The sequence below is a fragment of the Muscardinus avellanarius genome, assembly GCF_963383645.1.
Source record: "Muscardinus avellanarius genome assembly, chromosome: 21".
NCBI classification, from domain to species: domain Eukaryota; kingdom Metazoa; phylum Chordata; class Mammalia; order Rodentia; family Gliridae; genus Muscardinus; species Muscardinus avellanarius.
In genome coordinates, this window is record NC_137807.1 from 24826523 (window position 1) to 24847471 (window position 20949).

At 47.2% G+C, this 20949-nt stretch overlaps 1 protein-coding gene and 1 pseudogene across 3 annotated transcripts in view; both read right to left on the reverse strand.

Annotated features, from left to right (window-relative positions):
* Positions 1–20949, reverse strand: part of PI4KA (phosphatidylinositol 4-kinase alpha) — a gene marked incomplete at both ends in the record, with an annotated part of 118268 nt that overhangs the window by 86349 nt on the left and 10970 nt on the right. For both annotated transcript variants that reach the window (XM_080717628.1, XM_080717629.1), the window contains 6 exons: positions 2453–2519; positions 4024–4283; positions 5508–5580; positions 6894–6982; positions 12958–13051; positions 16146–16262. In XM_080717628.1, coding sequence (XP_080573754.1) covers positions 2453–2519; positions 4024–4283; positions 5508–5580; positions 6894–6982; positions 12958–13051; positions 16146–16262 — 700 coding nt within the window. The remainder of the gene's footprint in view (positions 1–2452; positions 2520–4023; positions 4284–5507; positions 5581–6893; positions 6983–12957; positions 13052–16145; positions 16263–20949) is intronic.
* Positions 17605–19431, reverse strand: LOC308278002 (small ribosomal subunit protein uS12-like; annotated as a pseudogene). The gene is made up of 3 exons: positions 19414–19431; positions 19130–19211; positions 17605–18042 (listed from the first exon to the last, which is right to left on the reverse strand). The product of its transcript is annotated as a small ribosomal subunit protein uS12-like (transcript).

The window sequence follows — 20949 nt, forward strand, 5'->3', positions numbered from 1 at the left end:
TACTTTTTCTTTTTTTGTGGTATTAGGAATTGACCCTAGGGCCTCTCCATGCTAGGCAAACACTGCATCACTGAGCTACATCCCAGCCCTTTTTAAAACCTACTTTGAGGTAGGGTCTCACTAAGTTGCCCAGACTAGCCTTGAACTTAGGTCCTCCTACCGCAGCCTCCTAAATGCCTGGTATTACAAGCTTTTAACATCAAGTCCAGTGAATTACACCTATTTAATTGCTGAGAAAGAGAGCCAGTTATAGTGGCTAATCCCAGTACTTGGGAGGCTGAGATGGGAATATCGCCAGTTCATGAACAACTTCCACTACTTAATAAAGCCTTCTGCAACTCAGTGAAACCCTGTTTCAAAATAAAGAATAAAAAACAGGGTTTGGGGTGTAGTTCAGAGGTAGCATGCTCCTGGGTTCAATCCCCAGCACTGCAAACTAAATAAATAAAGGCTGAGAGAGCTGGGCACAGTGGCTCATACATAACTCCAGTACTTGGGAGGCTGAGACAGGAGGATTGCAGGTTTATGGCCAACCTCAGCAATTTGTGAGTAAGGCCCTACACAACTTAGTGAGATCACATTTCAAAATAAAATTGGACTAGGGGTGTAGCTCAAGGTAGAACGCCCCTGGATTCAATCCCCAGAACCACACAAAAAATAAAGATAAAAAGGCTGAGAGATGCAAAAGCTCGACATCCAGGGGCCCAAAGATGTTTTACTACCAAACCGCCCACGAAAAGACAAATACTGTATAAACCCACTTCTGTTAAGTATTTAAAAGAGTCAAAATCACAGTGACACTGGGGAGGCTGAGACAGGAGGATCGGGGTTCGAGGCCTGCCTCAGCAATTTAGTGAGGCCCTTTGTCACTTAGTGAGATCCTGTTTCAAAATAAAAGAATAAAATAGGGCTAGGGGTGTGCGCAGAGGCAGAATGCCCCTGAGTCCCATCCCCCATACCACAATAAAAAATAAGTCTGTAATGTTTACATAAATAATGACAGACAGTATCAATCTATAAATAACCCAATAATAAACTGTATGACCTTCTCAAGTACTGGAGCACAGAAAAAGCAAAGAGCTGAATTTAGCCCTGACTGTGGCACACGGGGCACTACAGCGCGGTACACTGCAGGCTTTGAGATGGACACACCACGAACCGACAACAGGGGGGCAGGAGTGGAACTGCTGAGGGCCAACATAACAACTGGCAGAACAAACGACAAAGAAGAGAGGCTGAGAACCGCTGGCTTTAAAAAACAGTTCTTAAAACACTTCATACAGAGCTGTGGAAAATGGCCTATAAAGGCAGGGGACTGACTGAAGGCGTGAAGAAACCTGGGAGGAAGCAGAGCGCTGCGCCCCAGCCCGGGAGTGCTGCAGCTGGGTCTGCGGGAGGGGCCAGCTCAGGGCAGCAGGCCGGGCACATGGCCACGTGAGGGCAGCAGTCACTGCGGCGAGGGGTCCTTGCCACCTCTGCAGGTGGAGAGCTGAGGCTCTCAGCTATCTAGCAAGACCCTGTTTCCACATAAAAAGTAAAATAGGGCTGGAGGCTTAGCCCAGAGGTAGAACAACCCTGGATTCCATCCCTAGTATCACAAAAAAAGAAAGAAAGAAAGAAAAAAGAAGTGAAAATACTTTCTGAGTAGCAGAGCTCTGTCAGTAGTAGTACTACTGCATTCTCTAACAGACTTAGTGACCTTTAAAAAAGCCAGGCGTGGTGGTACACGCTTGGGAGGCTGAGACAGGAGGATCACAGGCTCGAGGACAGCCTCAGCAAACAGTGAGACTCTCATCAACCTAGTGAGACCCTGTTTCCAAATAAAAATAAAATAGGCATAGGGGTATAGCTCAGAAGTAGAATGTCCCTGGGGTCTATCCCTAGTAAAACACACACACACACACACACACACACACACACACACACACACACACACACAAGCAGTACCTAGCCGGGTGTGGTGGTACATGCTTGTAATGCCAGACTTTGGGAGGCTGAGAAAAAGGATCTTAGTGAGGCCCTTTGCAACTCGGTGAGACGCTGTTTCAAAATAAAGAATAAAAAATAGGGCTGGGGGTGTAGCTCGGATGTAGAATGCCCCTGTGTTCCATCCCCAGTAACAAGCAAAAAAAAAACAAAAAACAACAAAAAAAAAAACAGTACCTACCATTAGTCCTTCTACCTGAAAAGCAGGTGCTTTTATGGGTTAATATAAAACTATGACAGAAGACATTTGTGTGGGGGTGTAAACTGTTTTCTTTAGTTATCTCTATTAATAAAATCTCTGAAAACTAATCTTAAGAAATACCATGAAAGCATAGAGTAAATGCGTTACAAGCTTGCCCCTCGACATCCATAGGAGCAGAGAGCCCGTGCCGCGTCCTGAACACCGCGAGGGGTCGCGTCGAGCACTCAGCGGCCAGCACTCTCCTCAGCAGAGAGCGACGCTCACCTTCAAGGTAGTGGAAGGCGGATCCTCCGGGGGAGCAGGGAGGGGGCACGCCACGCTCAGGGCTGACCTGCAACACAGCCACAGCGACAAGGTCAGACGGCTGAGCGCTCGGGCAGGTCTGAGGCCACGTGTGCTCAGGCAGCCCAACATCTGTACTTGGAGTCCTGGCCGAGCTCGCCTCCTCCGAAGCCCACCGTCGCCAGGACTGCGTCCTCTACATCATACTGAGTCTTTACATCTCGCCCTATGTTGTGTGGGCGTATACTGGCGGTTGAACCCGGGGCCTTCTACCTGAGCCACCTCCAGCCCCATTTTACCTTTTTTTTGTGGTACGGGGGGTGGAACCCAGGGGCCTTCTACCTCTGGGCTACACTCCCAGACCTATTTTATATTTTATTTGGAAACAAGTTCTCACTAAGTTGCTGAGAGCCTCACTAAGTAGCTGAAGCTGGCTGGCTTTGAACCTGCGATTCTCCTGTCTCAGCCTTCCAAGTATTAAGATTACAAGTGTGCGCCACCACGCCCGGCTTTACTTTTGTTTTGAAATAGGGTCTCACAAGGTTTTTGAGGGTCTTGCTAAGTTGCTGAGGTTGCCCTCAAATCTGTGATCCTCCTGTCTCAGCCTCCCAAGTACTGGAATTACAAGTGTGCACCACCATGCCGAGCTTCAAGTATATACTACTTTCTTCTTCTTCTTCTTTTTTTTTTTTTTGATGGTACTGGGGTTCCTGGAAACCCTTCTACCTCAGGGCTACACTCCCAGACCTATTTTATATTTTTATTTGGAAACAGGGTCTCTTAAGCCAGAGCGGCTGGCTTTGAACCTGCGCGATACTCCTGTCTCTGCTTCCAAAGCGCGGGGATTACAAGCGTGCGCCACCACGCCCTGCAAGTATATACGTCTTAAGAGTGCTCAGAAGTGTCTGGAGCCAGGCACAGGCCAGCCTCAGCAGCCTAACAAGACCCTGTTTCAAAATTAAAAAAAAAAAAAAAAAAAAGGCTGAGGTTGTAACTCAGAGATAGAATGCTCCTGGGGTTCCATTCCCAGTACAAAACAAAAAAGGCCAGTGCACAGTAACTTAGTGAGGGCATAGCTGGGCATGGTGACGCACATCTGTAATACCAGTACTTGGGAGGCTGAGACAGGAGGATCACAGAGTAGACACCAGCTTCAGGAACTTAGTGGGGTATAGCGTGGAGGTAGAATGCCCAAGTTCAATCCCCAGAAAAACACACACACACACCAGTGGTAGTAAAAGCACACACACGCGCGCATGCACACATACACCCGTGATAGTACACCCAAGTTCAATGTCCAAAACACACACACACACAAACACCCATGGTAGTACGCCCTGGGTTCAACGCCCAGCACGCACGCACGCACGCACGCTCGCTCGCTCGCTCTCTCTCCCACTCTCTCTCTCTCTTTCTCTCTCACACACACACCCGTGGTAGTACGCCCTGGGTTCAACGCCCAGCACAAGAACAAGCAAGGCTGGCGAGGCCTTAGTGCTGTGCGCACCTGAGCGCCTGGGGAGCGCCCCTGCTCCTCCCAGGAGCTGGCTCACCTGAGAGATGCTGGACACGCTGCTGGTCTTCCTCTTCAGCGTGCCCTCCTGACAGACTGTCAGCAGATTGCTGGGGAGGATGGAGCGGAAGTCATTGAAGGATCGCCTCCGGACACCTTCCAGCTCCTCCGGGACTCGCAGGGAATGAGGAGGGACTTTGGGAAAGAGCTTCGAGAGGAGAGACTCTTCTGTGTTGCTGTAGCGCCCAAACGCGCGGGAGATTCCGATCAGGCACGGGATGGCATACTTGCAAAGGTATTCTAAAAGATCAAATGGAAATACTGAGCTAGTTCCCTGTGAGAGCCATACTGTGCCCACCCTAACAAACATGAAGATTCAGATTAGCCACAGTAATAGGGCCACCCCACCCTATCATTAACAATAACTTCAAGCCAGACGTGTTGGTGCATGCATGAAATCACAGTACTTGGAGGCTCAGACAGGAGGATCATAGGTTCATGGGCAGTCTCAGCAACTTAGCCAGACCCTCTGCAACTGAGTGAGACCTTGTTTCAAAATAAAATAAAAATGCTGAAGGTGTTGCTCAGAGTCACAGGATGTGCTTGGGTTCAATTCCCAGTACCACACACACACAAAAAGGAAAAGCGACAAAAGAGTAACTTCAGGCTGTCTCCACTGCTGCTGCTCACCGGGGAGGCTCTGCTCCATTCACGGTGCAGCCGAGCCGCGGGCCGGGTGCCTTGGCTCATGAGATCATACTAGTGGCCTTATTTAAACAATAGAGGAAATGACCTTTGGGAGTCAACTAAACTACCCACAAGTACAGGTGAAGAAACTGGGGCACCAGAGGCTAAAGTCACTTGTCCAGGGTCACCTGGCACTTGTGTACAGAACTGCATTCCTGACCCCATGTGGCCTCTCAGTACAGTAACACATAAAAATGTGACCTAACAGCTGGGCGTGGTGGCGCAAGCTTGTAATCCCAGCATTTGGGAGGCTGAGACAGGAGGACTGCGGTTCGCAGCCAGCTTCAGATACTTAGTGAGGCCCTCTGCAACTCAGTGAGACTCTGTTTCAAAATAAAGAGAATAAAGCCGGGCGTGGTGGCGCATGCTTGTAATCCCCACGCTTGGACGGCGGAGACAGGAGGATCGCGCAGGTTCAAAGCCAGCCTCTCAGTACCACCAAAAAAATCAATCAATCAATCAATCAATCAATCAATCAATCAAGAGAATTAAAAATAGGGCTGAGGCTATAGCTTAGAGGTAGAATGCTTTGAAGGTAAAATGTTCCTGGGTTCCATCCCCAGTACTGAAAAAAAAAAAGAAAAGAAAAAGAAGTGACCTAACTACAGAAATGTTTGCATCCATCGGATACACATAGATAGAAGAACAACAACGAAAAGACTACAAAAATATAAGGCAAAGACCACACACACACACACACACACACACACACACACACACACACACACGAGAGAAGATGAATAAAAGAGAAAAACCCTTAAAGATCTATATTCATACCTTTTTCTTGGATTTCCAAGGCCTGGCACATTCCCAAAAGGACATGTAACACCTGTAGAAGTCCCTCTAAAATCTGTAATAGTTGAGAAAACAAAATCAGATAAATATCACAAAAGGAAATAAAAATTTCAAAGAGCTTTAGACACTATCTTGCCTGACTCCACAGACCTCTCCACAATAGATGTGCCAGGGACAGAAACACTCCCTCCCTAGGCTGACACAGAGCTCCTTTGAACAGGGTGCCCGCGATGTCCTCCTGGCTGGTACCCACTGGCCCTGGGGCTGTCTCTTACTCCCCATACTCTAAACAGGTAACAGGTCCCCAAAGCTTCTCTTTTCATGGCTAATAGCTCGAGTTCTTTCCAACTGACCCCTTATGATCACAAGTTATTTATGATGCTAATTGCTGCTTATGATTCTACTGTACCTCTGCTTGTTGGCATGTCTGGAACCGTGGTATTTTCATTTTGAAACAGGGTCTAGCTAGGTTGCTGAGAGTCTTACTACTTGCTGAGGCCATCTTTGAACCTACGACCCTCCTATCTCAGCTTCCCAAATACTAGAATTACAGGCGTGCACCACCACACCTGGCTCATGTTCTTTTTTTTAAAAGGGAGAGAAGGGGGCTTGGGGATGTATCTCAGTGGTAGAGCACTTACCTAGCATGTGCAAGGCCTGGGTTTGATCCCTAGCACCACAAAAATAAATAAATAAAGGGAGAGAGGGAGGGGATCAGGGATATAGTTCAGTGGTAGAAGGCCTGGTTAGCATCCAGCACCACACCACACATACAAAATGGATGAAATCACGCTGCATATTGTTAACACTTCCAACAAAATTAACTAAGACTAAAAAAGTCTGAACACTCAAAAGAAAAGCTTTACTAGAAAATTCACTCTATGAGTTGCTTCAGTCTCTAACATAGGAGAAGGAAATCCACTGAATGCCCCTTTCTTGCTTCCCTCACAGAGGCTTGGGGAATGCTGAATAATACAAGACTCAGAGCCAGAGCCGGTGTGGTGGCACGAGTTTGTAATCCCAAAACTTGGGAGGCTGAGACAGGAGGATCGCAGGTTCTTGGCCAGCCTCAGCAACTTGGTGAGGCCATTTCAAAATAAAAGAATAAAATATGGCTGGTGGTATAGCTCAGAGGTAGAATGCCCCTGAGTTCCCTCACCAATACCACAAAAAATAAAGATAAGACTCTGGAGATCCTGAAAGACACTGCAAACTGAAAACTACTATAAGCAATTATGAGTCACTGCTCAGGTCTTTATGAATAGTATGAAATGGAAACAACAGTAGCCCCATCAGACTCCCACTTTTGCTTCTCCTGTTCCTCACCTTGGGACTCCTGATCTAAGAGCAAGCAGGGCACACACTGACCTCATCCCTAAGCGAGGGGTCCCGATGAGCCACGTCAGACAGCAGAGTCACCAGGCAGAAGCTGAAGCTCTCTGCGACCGGGAGTGCGCCTGGAACATGGGAAGACAGGGAGCAGGTCACTAGAGGCAGTGCACTGGCTGCTCCTAGCTGGCCACCGACTCAGTGGGTCCCTCTATGGCCTATCAGGGACTGGCTTGCACAGACTGCCCTCACAGAGTCTCAAAAGAACAGATACGGAGCAAGGCATGGTGGTACATACTTGTAATCCCAGCATTTGGGAGGCTGAGACATGAGGATCACGGTTCGCAAACAGCCTCAGCTACTTAGTGAGGCCCTCTGCAACTCAGTGAGACCCTGTTTCAAAATAAAGAATAAAAACTATAGAGCTGGGGGTGTAGCTCGGAGATAGAATGCCCCTAGGTTCCATCTTCAGTACCACAAAGGAAAAAAAAAAAAAGAAAAAGAAAAAGAACAGAACAGATACGAACCAATGTGTTTGCTGAAAAAGACCTCAACTTTTCTTTTCCCAGCATTTGGGAAGCTGAGACAGGAGGATAGCAGTTCACAGCCTCTGCTACTTAGTGAGACCCTGTTTCAAAAGTAAAAAATAAAAAATAGGGTAGAGGGTGTAGCTCAGAGGTCAAATGCCCCTGGGTTCCACTCCCAGACCAGCAAAAAACAAAAAAAGTGAGAAATTTTTGTGTTTATATATATTACATTGAACCCAGGTACATTCTACCTCCAAGCTATATTCTCAATCCTTTTCTAAATTTTTATTTATTTATTTATTTTATGCTATTGGGGATGGAACCCATGGGCATTCTATCTTCAAGCCACAACCCCAGCCTGATTTTATTTATTTATTTATTTATTTTGACAGTACTGGGGATGGAACCTAGGGACATTTTACCTCCCCTATACCTCCAGGCCTGTTTTTTATTCTTATTTTGCAATAGGGTTTCACTAAGTTGTGGAGGGCCTAAGTAGCTGAAGCTGGCCACAAACTTGCAATCTCCTTGTCTCAGCCTCCAAAGTACTGGGATTATAAACATGCCACAACACCTGGCTTATTGTTTGAAAACAGTGGTTATCACTAGATGGCTGAGAGTCTCACTAAATTGCTGAGGCTGGTTTCAAACATTCAATCCTCCTGTCTGAGCCTCCCAAGTACTGGGATTACAATCATGTACCACCGCACAAAGTCTAATTTTTTATTTTGTTTTGTTTGTTTGTTTGTTTTGGTGGTACTGGGGGTGGAACCCAGAGGCTTTCTACCTCCGGGCTATACTCCCAGACCTTTTATTATATACTTTATTTGGAGACAGGGTCTCACTAAGTTGCTGAGAGCCTCACTAAGTAGCTGAGGCTGGCTTCGAACCCATGAGATCCTCCTGTCTCAGCCTCCCAAGCACGGGGATTACAAGTGTGCACCACCACGCCCGGCTAATTTTTTATTTTGAAATAGGATCTTGTTAGGTAGCAGAGAGTAGCTAAGTTGCTGAGGTTATCCCTGAACCTGAAATTCTCTGGTCTCAGCCGCTCACGTACTGGGATTAGAGATGAGCATCAGTATAACTGCTGCGAAATTAGTTTTGTTTTTGTTTTTGTTTTGTGATTCTAAGGATGGAACCCAGGGGCATTCTACCTCTAAGCTACACCCCAGCCGTATTTTTTATTCTTTATTTTGAAACAGTCTCACTGAGTTGCAAAGAGTCTCACTAAGTAGCTTAAGCTGGTCACAAACCACAATCCTATTTCAGCCTCCCAAATGCTGGAATTACAAGCATGTGCCTCCATGCCCGGCAGTGAAATCAGTTTTGGGGGTTTTTTTTGGTGGCACTGAGGTTCCTTGAAACCCTTCTACTTCAGGGCTACACTCCCAGACCTATTTTATATTTTTATTTGGAAACAGGGTCTCTGTTAAGCCAGCGAGGCTGGCTTCAAACCTGTGCGATCCTCCTGTCTCCACCTCCCAAATGCGGGGATAAAAAGCGTGTGCCACCACACCCGGCTCTAATCCCAGCATTCAGGAGGCTGAGACAGGAGATCGCAGTTCACGGGACAGCTTCAGCTACTTAGTGAGGCCCTCTGCAACTTAGTGAGACCGTTTCAAAATAAAGAATAAAAAATAGGGAAAGGGGGTGTTGCTTGGAGGTCAAATGTCCCAGGGTTCCATCCCTAATCTGCAACAACAACAACAAAAAATTTCTGAGGCTGGTTTAACCTTCAATTCTCCTGATTCAGGCTCCCAAATATTGGGATTAAAATTGTTCCTACCAGCGGGGCGTGGTGGCTCATGCTTGTAATCCCAGCATTTGGGAGGCTGAAACTGGAGGACTGCAATTCAAGGACAGCCTCAGCTACTTACTGAGGCCCTCAGCAAGTTAGTGAGACCCTGTTTCAAAATAAAAAGAATGCCGGGCGTGGTGGCGCACGCTTGTAATCCCCGCGCTTGGGAGGCAGAGACAGGAGGATCGCGCAGGTTCGAAGCTAGCCGCGCGCGCTGGCTTAGGAGACCCTGTTTCCAAATAAAAATGTAAAAATAGGTCTGGGAGTGTAGCCCGGAGATAGAAGGGCCTCCAGGAACCCCAGTACCACCAAAAAATAAAATAAAATAAGATAAAATAAAAATAAAAAGAATAAAAAATAGGGCAGAGGGTGCAGCTCAGAGATCAAATGCCCCTGGGTTCCATCCCAGACCTGCAAACCTGAAAAAAAAAAACTGTTCCTACCATGCCTCACTGAGAACGTGTATTTCTGACAAGTTCCAGGTGATTCTGATGTTTTGGGCCCAGGATCATTCTGAGAACTAATGCTCTATTTTAACAACATAAGTAACATTTCCTTTAAAAAGTGAAAAGTTAGCCAGGCATGGTGGTGCATGCTTGTAATCCCACCATTTGGGAGGCTGAGACAGGAGGTTCACAGTTCGTGGACAGCCTCAACTACTTAGTGAGGCCCTTTGCAACTCAGTGAGACCCTGTTCCAAAATAAAGAATAAAAAATAGGGATGAGGGTATAGCGTGGAGGTAGAATGCCCCTGAGTTCCATCCCTAGTAACACACACACACACACACACACACACACACACACACACACACACACACACACACAGTGAAAAGCTGCATAAAAGCCAGGCATGGTGGCGCACGCTTGTTATCTCAGCATTCAGGAGGCTGAGACCGGAGCATCGCAGTTCGCGGTCAGCCTCAGCTACTTAGTGAGGCCCTCTACAACTCAGTGAGACCTGGTTTCAAAATAAAGAATAAAAAATAGGGCAGGGGGTGTAGCTCAGAGGTCGAATGCCCCTGGGTTTCACCCCCAGACCTGAAAAAAAAAAAGTTGCATAAATATTAGAAATTTTTAGCCCAGACAAGGTGGTGCACACTTGTAATCCCAGTACCTGGGAGGCTGAAAAAGGAAGATCACAGTCTGCAGCCAGCCTCAGCTACTTAGTGAGCCACCCAACTTAGTGAAACCCTGTTTCAAAGTAAAGACTAGAGCCCAGCATGGTGGCGCATGCTTATAATACCTGCACTTGGGAGGCTGAGACAGGAAGATCTCACAGGTTCAAAGCCAGCCTCAGCTACTTAGTGAGGCTCTCAGGAACTTAGTGAGATTTTATTTCCAAATAAAATATAAAATAGGTCTGGGAGTATAGTTTGGAGGTAGAAAACCCCTGGGTTCCATTTCCAATGCCAAAAAAAAAAAAAAAAAAAAAATCCCTGCACAATCCTCCTGTCTTCGCCTCCCAAGTGGGGGGGATTACAAGTGTGTGCCACCACTCCTGGCCTATCCTTTATTTTAAAACAGGGTCTCACGAAGTTGTAGAGGGCCTCGCTAAGTATTTAAGGCTATCAGAGAACCCAGATCCTCCTGTCTCAGCCTCCCAAGTACTGGGACCACAGAGTGTACCATCATGTCTGTTTTTAGAAGTGATCTTTGTTTTGAAAAATTATTTTTTGGTGGTACTGGGGGTGGAACCCAGGGGCTTTCTACCCCCAGACATATTTTTTTTTAATATTTTATTTGGAAACAGGGTCTCACTAAGTTGCAGAGAGCTTCATTAAGTAGCTAAGGCTGGCTTCAAACCTGTGAGATCCTCCTGTTTTAGCCTCCCAAGCTCAGGCAGGGATTACAAGTGTGCACCACCACACCCGGCTCTGTTTTGAAATTTTTTAAAACACAGCATTGGAGATGGGCATGGTGGCGCACACTTTTTTTTTTTTTTTTGTGGTACTGGGGTTCCTGGAAACCCTTCTACTTTCGGGCTATACTCCCAGACCTATTTTATACTTTTTTATTTGGAAACAGGGTCTCCTAAGCCAGCACGGCTGGCTTTGAACCTGCGCAATCCTTCTGTCTCTGCCTCCCAAGCGCGGGGATTACAAGCATGCGCTACCACACCCGGCCTGCGGCACACACTTTTAATCCTAGTACTTGGGAGGCTGAGACTGGAGGATCACAGGTTCTAGGACAGCCTCAGCAAATTTAGTGAGACTCCAAATAAATAAAATCGGTCTAGGGATGAAGCTTGGAGGTAGAATGCCTCTGGGTTCAAAAAAACAACAAACAATGAAAAGCAGCAGCGGTACCTCTGGCATTCTGCTCCTCAGTGTAGATATGGTGGATAAGGATGTGACTTTTAGATAACGGCATACTCTCTAACTTGTCCTTCAAACTGCAGCATACATGCCTAATTTGGGATGTGCCAATTTTACACGTGGCCGGTCACTGGTAGTAATGAAAACATGGGCCCAAGTAGTATTTTTACTACAAAACCTGCCATTAGCAAGCCCAGCCTATCCAAGAGATCACGACAGTGCCACAGTGAAAAGGACAAGTCTGTCTTCTTCACAGACACCAGCCCTCGCTATACCAAAGGTCCTGCTGCCAGGCCTCACAGAGAGATGGTCCAAGGGAACGTCAGACTCATGGGACAAACCCTAAATGCTAGAGGTCTTCCAAGGAGACTGGAGCCTTGGGAATTAGTATACGAGCGCATCCGTGCTGTAATGTTCAGGATGCTCGGCACTTGGGAGGCCTGCGTGACCACTCTGGAAGGGAGGAAGGGAGATAGTAAGGAGGGAGCAAAGGAAGGAGGGCAGTGGAGGGACGGAAGAGCAAAGCTACTGCTTTCATTTTAACCCTAAAGCAAATCAAAATAATACTCATTTCTTTTCTTTCTTTGCAGTACTGGGGATGGAACCCAGGGCCATTGTACCTCTGAGCTACACCCCCAGCCTTTTTATTTTCTTTATTTTTGAAACAGGGTCTCACTGAATTGTGAATGCCTCGCTAAGTAGCTGAGGTTGTCCGTGAACCGCTATCCTCCGATCTCAGCCTCCAGAATGTTGGGATTACAAGCATGTGCCACAATAATCTGGCAAATAATACTAATTTCTTTTTTTTTTTTTTTTTTTAGCTGATCTGGGGATGGAACCCAGGGGCATTCGACCTCCAAGTTATAAACCTTGCTCTATTGTTTATTCTTTTGAAACCGGGTCTCAACGAGTTACAAAGGGCCTCACTAAGTAGCTGAGGCTGTCCGCGAACCACGATCCTCCTGTTTTAGCCTCGGGAAGCTGGGATTACAAGCGTGCGCCACCACACCCGGCCAATAATACTCATTTCTAAAGGTGTAAAATTAACTGAAACTTAGCAAAATCATAAAACTATTTATAGCAAACATCATGACTGGGTCCCCAACATCTGTCTCACCCCTCTGGAACGGCCCCAGTGTAACATGGAGCCCTGACCTCCCTGCAGAGGTCAGCGCGTTAATCCAAGGGCAACATGACCAGTGTGGGGATGGAGAGGCGACCCAAGCCCAGCCGACGACACATGAGAAAAGGTCCCCGAGAGCATACAAGTCCTGCCCAACAGTGCCCTTGCCCGCGGACAGACAGCAGTAAGCAAGCTCTGCCTTACGGCTGCTGACAGTAAGTTACACAGCCAGAAACGGCACCAGCTAGAAGCATCCTAACCAGTGTGCCAGTATGAAGAAAAACCTGGTCCTTAAAGGTGCGGACATGTTCCCTTGAATACGGGGAAACCATATTACCTCTGCCTTTCCGAGCTGTGCTTTCTTCCACCCAGTACACTTTTGGAAGTCCTTTGAGAAGTCGAAGAAGATAAGGAACCACACAATCTTTGTGCTTTAAAAAAAAAAAAAACCTACAGTTAGCTATATTTAGAAATGACTGACGGACTTTTCACAAAGATTAAAATCAGGACAAAGCATACCTATATCCTGTTCATCGCGAGGATTCTGAGGGATAAAGTAAGCTGTGTGTAACTCACAGCATCACACCTTCCTATTCCACGCAGCGGAATGCAGAGGCTGCGTGGGGCCTGTCACGCCGGGCCTCGGGCCTGAGGCCCCGCAGAGCCGCTCTGAGAAGCACGTCCAGCCACAGCTCCCAACCGGCCATGCTGCTTGCTCATCATGTCCCTTGTCCTGGCTCCCTCCTTAAAAGTTCTTTTGCTTCATGGTTCCTTTTTCTTTTTTTGTGACATTGGGGATTGAACCTAGGGGCATTCTACCTCTGAGCTACACTCCCAGCCCTACTTTTTCTTCCCTCTGGTACTAGGGATAAAGCCCAGGAGCATTCTACACCCTTAGCCAGATTTTTTAGTCTTTATTTTGAAAGAGGGTCTCACTAAGTTGCAGAGGGCCTCACTAAGTAGCTGAGGCCGGCTGAGAACCACAATACTCCCGTCTCTGCCTCCCAAATGCTGGGATTACAAGCGAGCACCACCACGCCTGGCCCCAGCCCTATTTTTTTTTTTTTTTTTTTTTTTGGTGACACTGGAGTTCCTTGTACCTCTGGGCTATACTCCCAGACCTATTTTATATTTTATTTGGAAACAGGGTCTCTTAAGCCAGCAAGGCTGGCTTCGAACCTGCGCGATCCTCCTGTCTCCGCCTCCGAAGCGCGGGGATTACAAGCGTGTGCCACCACGCCCGTCCAGCCCTATTTTTAAACAGGGTCTCACTAGGTTGATGAGAGGCTCACAATTTGCTGAGGCTATCCTTGAACCTGTGATCTTCCTGTTTCAGCCTCCCAAGTACTGGGATTACAGGTATGCACCACCAAGCCCAGATCATTTTGCTCAGGAAAAAAAAATCAGTTTTATTGAGTCTAACTACTGAGCATTTTATATGAGATTGGAAACTGAGTCTACTCCAAAGGACACAGAATTACTTCTAAAAGAATTTTAGCTTTTTTTCTGGCAAAAACAAAACAAAAATTTACTACTTGTTTTTACAACACACTAAACTCACATAGTAAAGTAAAAAAAAAAAATTCTGAGAAAGTATGAACTGAGCCGAGCATGGTGACAAACACTTATAATCCCACTACTTGGGAGGTTGAGACAGGAGGACCACAGGTTCATTGACAGTCAGAGCAAGTAGTGAGACGCTCATCAACCTAGCAAGCCCCTGTTTCCAAATAAAAATAAAATAGGTATTGGGGTGTAGCTTAAAGGTACAATGCTTCTGGGTTCAATCCCCAAAACCACACACACTCAAAAATATGCATTGCCTGGCATGGTGGCACACACCTATAATCCCAGTGTCTCAGGCAAGATGACAAGTAAGGAGACCCTGTCTCAAAAGAAAATTATACTCAAATAATATCAAGGAGGCCGGGTGTGGTGGTGCACGTTTGTAATCCCCGCGCTTGGGAGGCTGAGACAGAAGGATCGCGGAGATTCGAAGCCAGCCTCAGCTACTTAGGCTCTCAGCAACTTAGTAAGACCCTGGTTTCAAATAAAGTATAAAAATAGAGCTGGGAGTATAGCTGGAGGTAGAAAGCTTCCACCCCCAGTACCACACACGAAAGAAAGAAAGAAAGAAAGAAAGAAAGAAAGAAAGAAAGAAAGAAAGAAAGAAAGAGGAAGGAAGGAAGGAAGGAAGGAAGGAAAGAAAGAAAGAAAGAAAGAAAGAAAGAAAGAAAGAGAAAATTTAAAAGCCTTAGGATATGGCTAACTGGTAGAGCAGTTGTCTAGCATGTGCAAGGCCCTGGGTTCAACTCCCAATACCACAAAAATAAGAAAGTATACCTCTCAGCTGGGCATGGTGGTGCACACCTGTAACCCCAGGACTTGGGAGGCTGAAAAAGAATCCCAGGTTCACAGTCAGCCTCAGCTACTTAGCAAAATCCTATTTCAAAATGAAAAATAAGAGAGCCGGGCATGGTGGCACATGTTTGTAACCCCAGCATTCTGGAGGCTGAGACAGGAGGATCAAGGTTCATGGACAGCCTCAGCTATTTAGTGAGGCCTTCTGCAACTCAGTGAGACCCTATTTCCAAATAAAGAATAAAAAATAGGGCCAGGGGTGTAGCTCGGAGGCAGAATGTCCCTGGGTTCCATCCCCAGTACTGCAAACAAAAGAAAAGAAAAAGAAAAATGAAAAATGAAATGAAATGAAAATGAAAAAGAAAAAGTGAGCCAGGTGTGGAGGCGCATGCTTGTAATCCCAGTACTTGGAAAACTGAGACAGGAGGATCGCAGGTTCCTGGCCAGTCTCCTCAGTGAAGCCATCCACAACTTAGTGAAACCCTGTTTCAAAATAAAGAATAAAAAAATATAGCTAGAAGCTGGGAGTGGTGATGCATGCTTGTAATCCCAGCATTTGGGAGGCTGGAACAGGAGGATAGAGGTTCGTGAACAGCCTCAACTACTTAGTGAGGCTTCTTTGCAACTCAGTGAGACCCTGTTTCAAAATAAAGACTAAAAAATAGGGCTGGTGGTGTAGCTTGGAGGTAGAATGTCCCTGGGTTCCATCCCTAGTTACACACACACACACACACACACACACACACACACACACACACAAACGTGGCTAGGGCATATAACTCAGAGGTAGAATGTCCTTGGGTTCAACTGCAGTACCACAAAGAAAAAAGAAAGCATACATCCCATTCTCACCTGGATTAGGCTGGAATGCATTCTTCTAGTACTGCATAGGTAACATAAGCAAATATAAATGCCCATTATACTCCCTTTACACTGCAGAAACTTTAAATTCAGCAAAGACAGCTGGGTGTGATGGTGCACACCTGTAAATCCCAGCACTTGAGAGGCTGAGACAGGAGGACTTCAAGTTCAAGAACACTCTCAGTAAATTAGCAAGACCCTATTTTAACATAAAAAATAAAAAGTGCTAAGGGTGTAGCTTGGAGGTAAAACCCCCCAGGTTCAATCCCCCAGTATAAAAAAAAAAATGTAGTAAAGACTTACCTGCAGATCAGATTCAATGAGGAAAATGCCCAGCGCAATCACGGCATCTCTCCGTCTTTCATCTAGCTGGAAGATCCCATGGAAGTCTACTGGGCACATGCAAAGCAGCTTCTGGACCTAGAAAAGGAGGGTTGAAACACATAACTTCACATGTACACATGTACAAAAAATATACATATGCCCAGGGGTAGAGCGCTGCAGCAAACTACGTGCCTAGCATGTCAAACCTCACCACCACAAAAAGATGAAGAAAAATAATATATAATATTCTATATACACGCCCATAGGTACATATATGGGGTGTGTGTGTGTGTGTGTGTGTGTGTGTGTGTGTGTGTGTAGGGTATGAAGACAGTCTCGAGCCCATATTCCTCATAGGACCTTAAGTAGGTCACCCATACCAACTTACAGTAATTATTTCCTGGAGACCCCGGCATGGTGGCACACACCTATAACCTCAGTACTTGGGAAGCTGAGACAGGAGGACTGCAAGTTTGAGGACATCCTCAGCCACTTCTTAACAAGACTCTTGTGACCTAGTGAGGCCCTATTTAAAAATAAAAAGGGCTGGGAGCCCAACATGGGGGTGCACGCTGTAATCCCAGCACTTGGGAGGCTGAGACAGGAGAATAGTGTTCACAGAGCCTCAGTTACTACTTAGGGAGGCTCTTTGCAACTCAGGCTGAGACAGGAGGATTGCAGGTTAGTGGCCTGCCTCAGCTAGTGAGCCCCTCCGAAACTTAGACCCTGTTTCAAAAATATAAGAATAAAAATAGAGCTAAGGCCAAACATGGTGGTGCACGCTTGTAATCCCAGCATTCAAGAAGCAGTTCATGGGACAGCCTAAGCTACCTAGTGAGGCCCTCTGCAACTCAGCGAGACCCTGCTTATTTTCAAAATAAAGAATAAAAAACAGGGCTGGGGGTGTAGCTCAGAGGTAGAATGCTCCTGGGTTCCATCTCTAGTACCACAAAAAAAAAAAAAAAAAAGAAGAAGAGCTGGGGGTGTAGCTCAAAGATAGAATGCCCCTGGGTTCCATCCCCAGTACTGGAATAAAAAAAAAAAGTAGTATTAGTTTTAAACCCAGGGCTTCATGTATGTGAGGCAAGTACTCTGCTACTAAACTACATGTCTAGTCCTTTTTTTTTTTTTTTTTTTTCTGCAGTACTAGGGATGTACTCAGAGGTAGAATGCCCCTGGGTTCCATCCCCAGTACTCCAAGAAAAAAATATCAGACTTCTAGCTGGGCATGATGGTGCACGCTTGTAATCCTTGCGCTTGGGAGGCTGAGACAGGAGGATCGCAAAGGTTCGAAGCCAACCTCAGCTAGTGAGTGAGGCTCTCAGCAACTGAGTGAGACCCTGTTTCCAAATAAAGTATAAAACAGGTCTGGAATATAGCCCGGATGTAGAAAACCCCCTGGGCTCCACCCTCAGTACCACATACACACAAAAAAAAATTATGATCTTGGTCTTTTTTTCTTGCCTATAAGGCCAAGAGAGAGACGCTGGCTACTTTAACAACCTTAACTCTGACTTCAGGAGTATCACGAACAACATGACCTTTTCAGCCAAATCTGGCTCCCAGAACTTCATCATTTTCCTCAATGAAGTTCAAACACCATCATTAGGTACAAAAGCTGTGATTTTCTTGTCGTCCTCGATTAGCTGGACCCTGACAAACTTCCTAATAGAATCGGGCTGTTTGGCCTCCACCCCTACTTTTTCCAGCACAATTCCCTCTGCACAGGAAGCACTTCCAGAAGGGCTGGCCTTCAGGGCTGTGCCCAAGTGGGCTTTCTTGTATTGTTTATCATGCCACTTCTGGTCCCGTCCGTGACTACGGAGCTTCCTGGCAGTACAAAGACCGCGACACTTGCCATCCCACTGGGCCACGGCTGCAGCGAAAGAGAATGCTGACAACTTTTAGTCAAGTGAAGTGCACATGGACTTTGGAGTCAGACTTGAAGTCCTGTCTTGGCTCTGGCACAGACGAGCTGGGTGACAGGCTGAGCCCCAGCTTCCCTCTCAGACCTGGAGGAGATAATGCACCTGCTACAAAGATGCAGCCACAATGTGGAGTCAGCCGTCACTTAGCATGACGTCGGCATTCCCACTCTCTGCTCTTCAATTAATCCTCAGGTGACTTGTCCTGAGAGTCAGCTCACTCTGCCTTTAAGACGCTGCCTTTTATTCACTACGTACTGAGAACAAATGTTATACAAGGTACTGCCTGGACACTGTGATGAGCAAATTAGGCAGTTCACAAAGGGACCCAGAGCCGGGCGCGGGGCACGCTTGGAATCCCAGCACTCGGGAGGCTGAGGCCGGAGGATCGCGGTTCGAGGACAGCCTCAGCTACTTAGTGAGGCCCTCAGCAACTCAGTGAGACCTGGTTTCAAAATAAAGAATAAAACATAGGGCAGGGGCTGTAGCTCGGAGGTTGAATGCCCCTGGGTTCCATCCCCAGACCCGCAAAAATAAACAAATAAAAAGGGACCCAGAGCTGGGCGTGGTGGCTCACGCTTGTCATCCCAGCTTTCGGGAGGCTGAGACCTGAGGACTACAGTTCATGGCCAGCTTCAGCTACTTAGTGAAGCCCTCTGTAACTTAGTGAGACCCCGTTTCAAAATAATGAATAAAAAATAGGGCTGGGGTATAGCTCAGAGGTCGAATGCCCAAAGAAAATCAGGAAAGCTGGGCGTGGTGACGCACGCTTGTCATCCCAGCATTTGGTAGGCTAAGACCTGAGGATCACTTGTTCGCGGACATCCTCAGCTACTTAGTGAGGCCCTCAGCAACTCAGTGAGACCCAGTTTCAAAATAAAGAATAAAAAATAGGGCTGGGGGTGGAGCTCAGAGGTAGAATGCCCCTGGGTTTCATCCCCAGACTCACAGAAAAAATAAAAATCAGGAAAGAGTATTTCCAATGGGAGCGAGGGCAGGATGCCCCAAAATTCAGGTGTCTGTAAAGACAATCCTCACAGGGCTCCGCAGCCTGGGGCTTGGACTTCCTCTCATAGCAATGGGAGGCTGGAACCGGCAGGCGCGCAGTAACCTTACAACTCTGGAGTTAGAGCCGAGGTTTAGAAGAGTCCCTCTGGATTTTGGAGGACAGAAACAAAAACAAAGAGATGAGTCAGGAGACTGAAGAAGACCAGGCAAGATGGCAACCTGAGTGAGCAGAGACAGAAGACCAGCCCAGGGCATGTGTGGGGGACTCCATGAGGCTCGGCCTGGGGAGTAAGAGAAGGCGCCCCCCCCTTTACTGTCACACTGGGGTCCATCCGGGTCAAGGCCTCGCACAGGCTGACAAGTGCTCTGCCACTGAGCCACGTTCCAGCTATCTTCTTGTCTGATTTTATTTTATAATAGGGTCTTCCTAAATTGCCCAGGCTGGCTTTGGAACTGTGACCCTCCTGCCTCAGCCTCCAAGTGCTGGGATACAGGCGTGCGCCGCCGCGCCCAGCTGTGAGATTGTTTTAGCTGTCTCCTCGCGCACTGGAGAGAATCCAAAGACCAGCGCCCTGGGCAAACAGCAGGCCGAGTGAGGCAGCGCTGCACGCTTGTGTTTTGTTTTCTTTTGCCGAGTGAGGCACGGCGCTGCACGTTTGTAGACCTGGGGATGGAGCCCAGGGGCATTCTACCTTTAAGATACACCCCAGCCGGACTTTTTATTCTTTATTTTGAAACAGTGTCTCACTAAATTGCAGAAGGCTTCACTGCTGAGGCTGGCCTCCAACCTGTGATCCTCCTGTCTCAGCCTCCCAAGTGCTGGGATTACAAGTGCTGGCCACCAGCCAGGTGTGGTGGCGCATGCTTGTAATCCCAGTACTTGGGAGGCTGAGACAAGACAACTGCAGGTTGGAGGCCAGCCTCAGCCAGTTAGTGAGACCCTGTTTCAAAATAAAATAGGGCTGGGGGTATAGCTCAGAGGTAGAAAGCTCCTGGGTTCCATCCCAGTATCCCCCCCACACACACACACAAATGAGGTCCATAAACATTACATGCAAAGAGTAGTTACAGGAATGTTTAGCCTGGAGGCAATACAGTAAACTGTAAACATGACTGCTGTGCTCCAACAACATAGCAGCAACACCAGGGACTCCACTATTACCGCTACTGTTACTAGTGCATTTATCTGTCCACACTCAGCTCCTCCAAAACAATCATTTCTTACTATCTCTGGACATCCATTTGCTACTCTAGAAACATGGATGAATACACAGGCAAAAAACATCCTTACTCTCCCTGGGGCTGCAGGCAGGCCCTGCTCGCGCTTTACTCAGACCAAGGTGGCAGGCTCCGCCCAACACTGACCTCTGCTATTAGCAGGCTGCTATCAGCTCCTCCAGCTGCGGGTTCAAGGCTAATTCCAAGGCCTCCTCCTTTACACAACGGTCCATGGGCTTCCCCCCATAGAGCAGGTGCTCTGGAAAGGGCTGCGTCTGCTTCTCATTTCCTTCTTCTATCTTTGTTTTTCAAGTTTTACACTCTTAGAAAGTAATACTCAGAATGGGGGAAGAATTCAGCATCAGCAGCATGTCCAACCTTACTGCCTGCGTGGTAGTCACCCACCAGGACAGGGATCTGAAGCAGCCCAGGTTTCACTACCCTTAGCTACTCTGACTGCAGGGCCCATCCCTCTACCTCACACACCTAGAAGGGCCCTGTGCCACTCTGACTTCAGACCTCTCGTTGCCACTCAACAGGCAAATAGAAATCACTGGGGAGCCGGGCGTGGTGGCGCACGCTTGTAATCCCCGCGCTTGGGAGGCAGAGACAGGAGGATCGCGCAGGTTCAA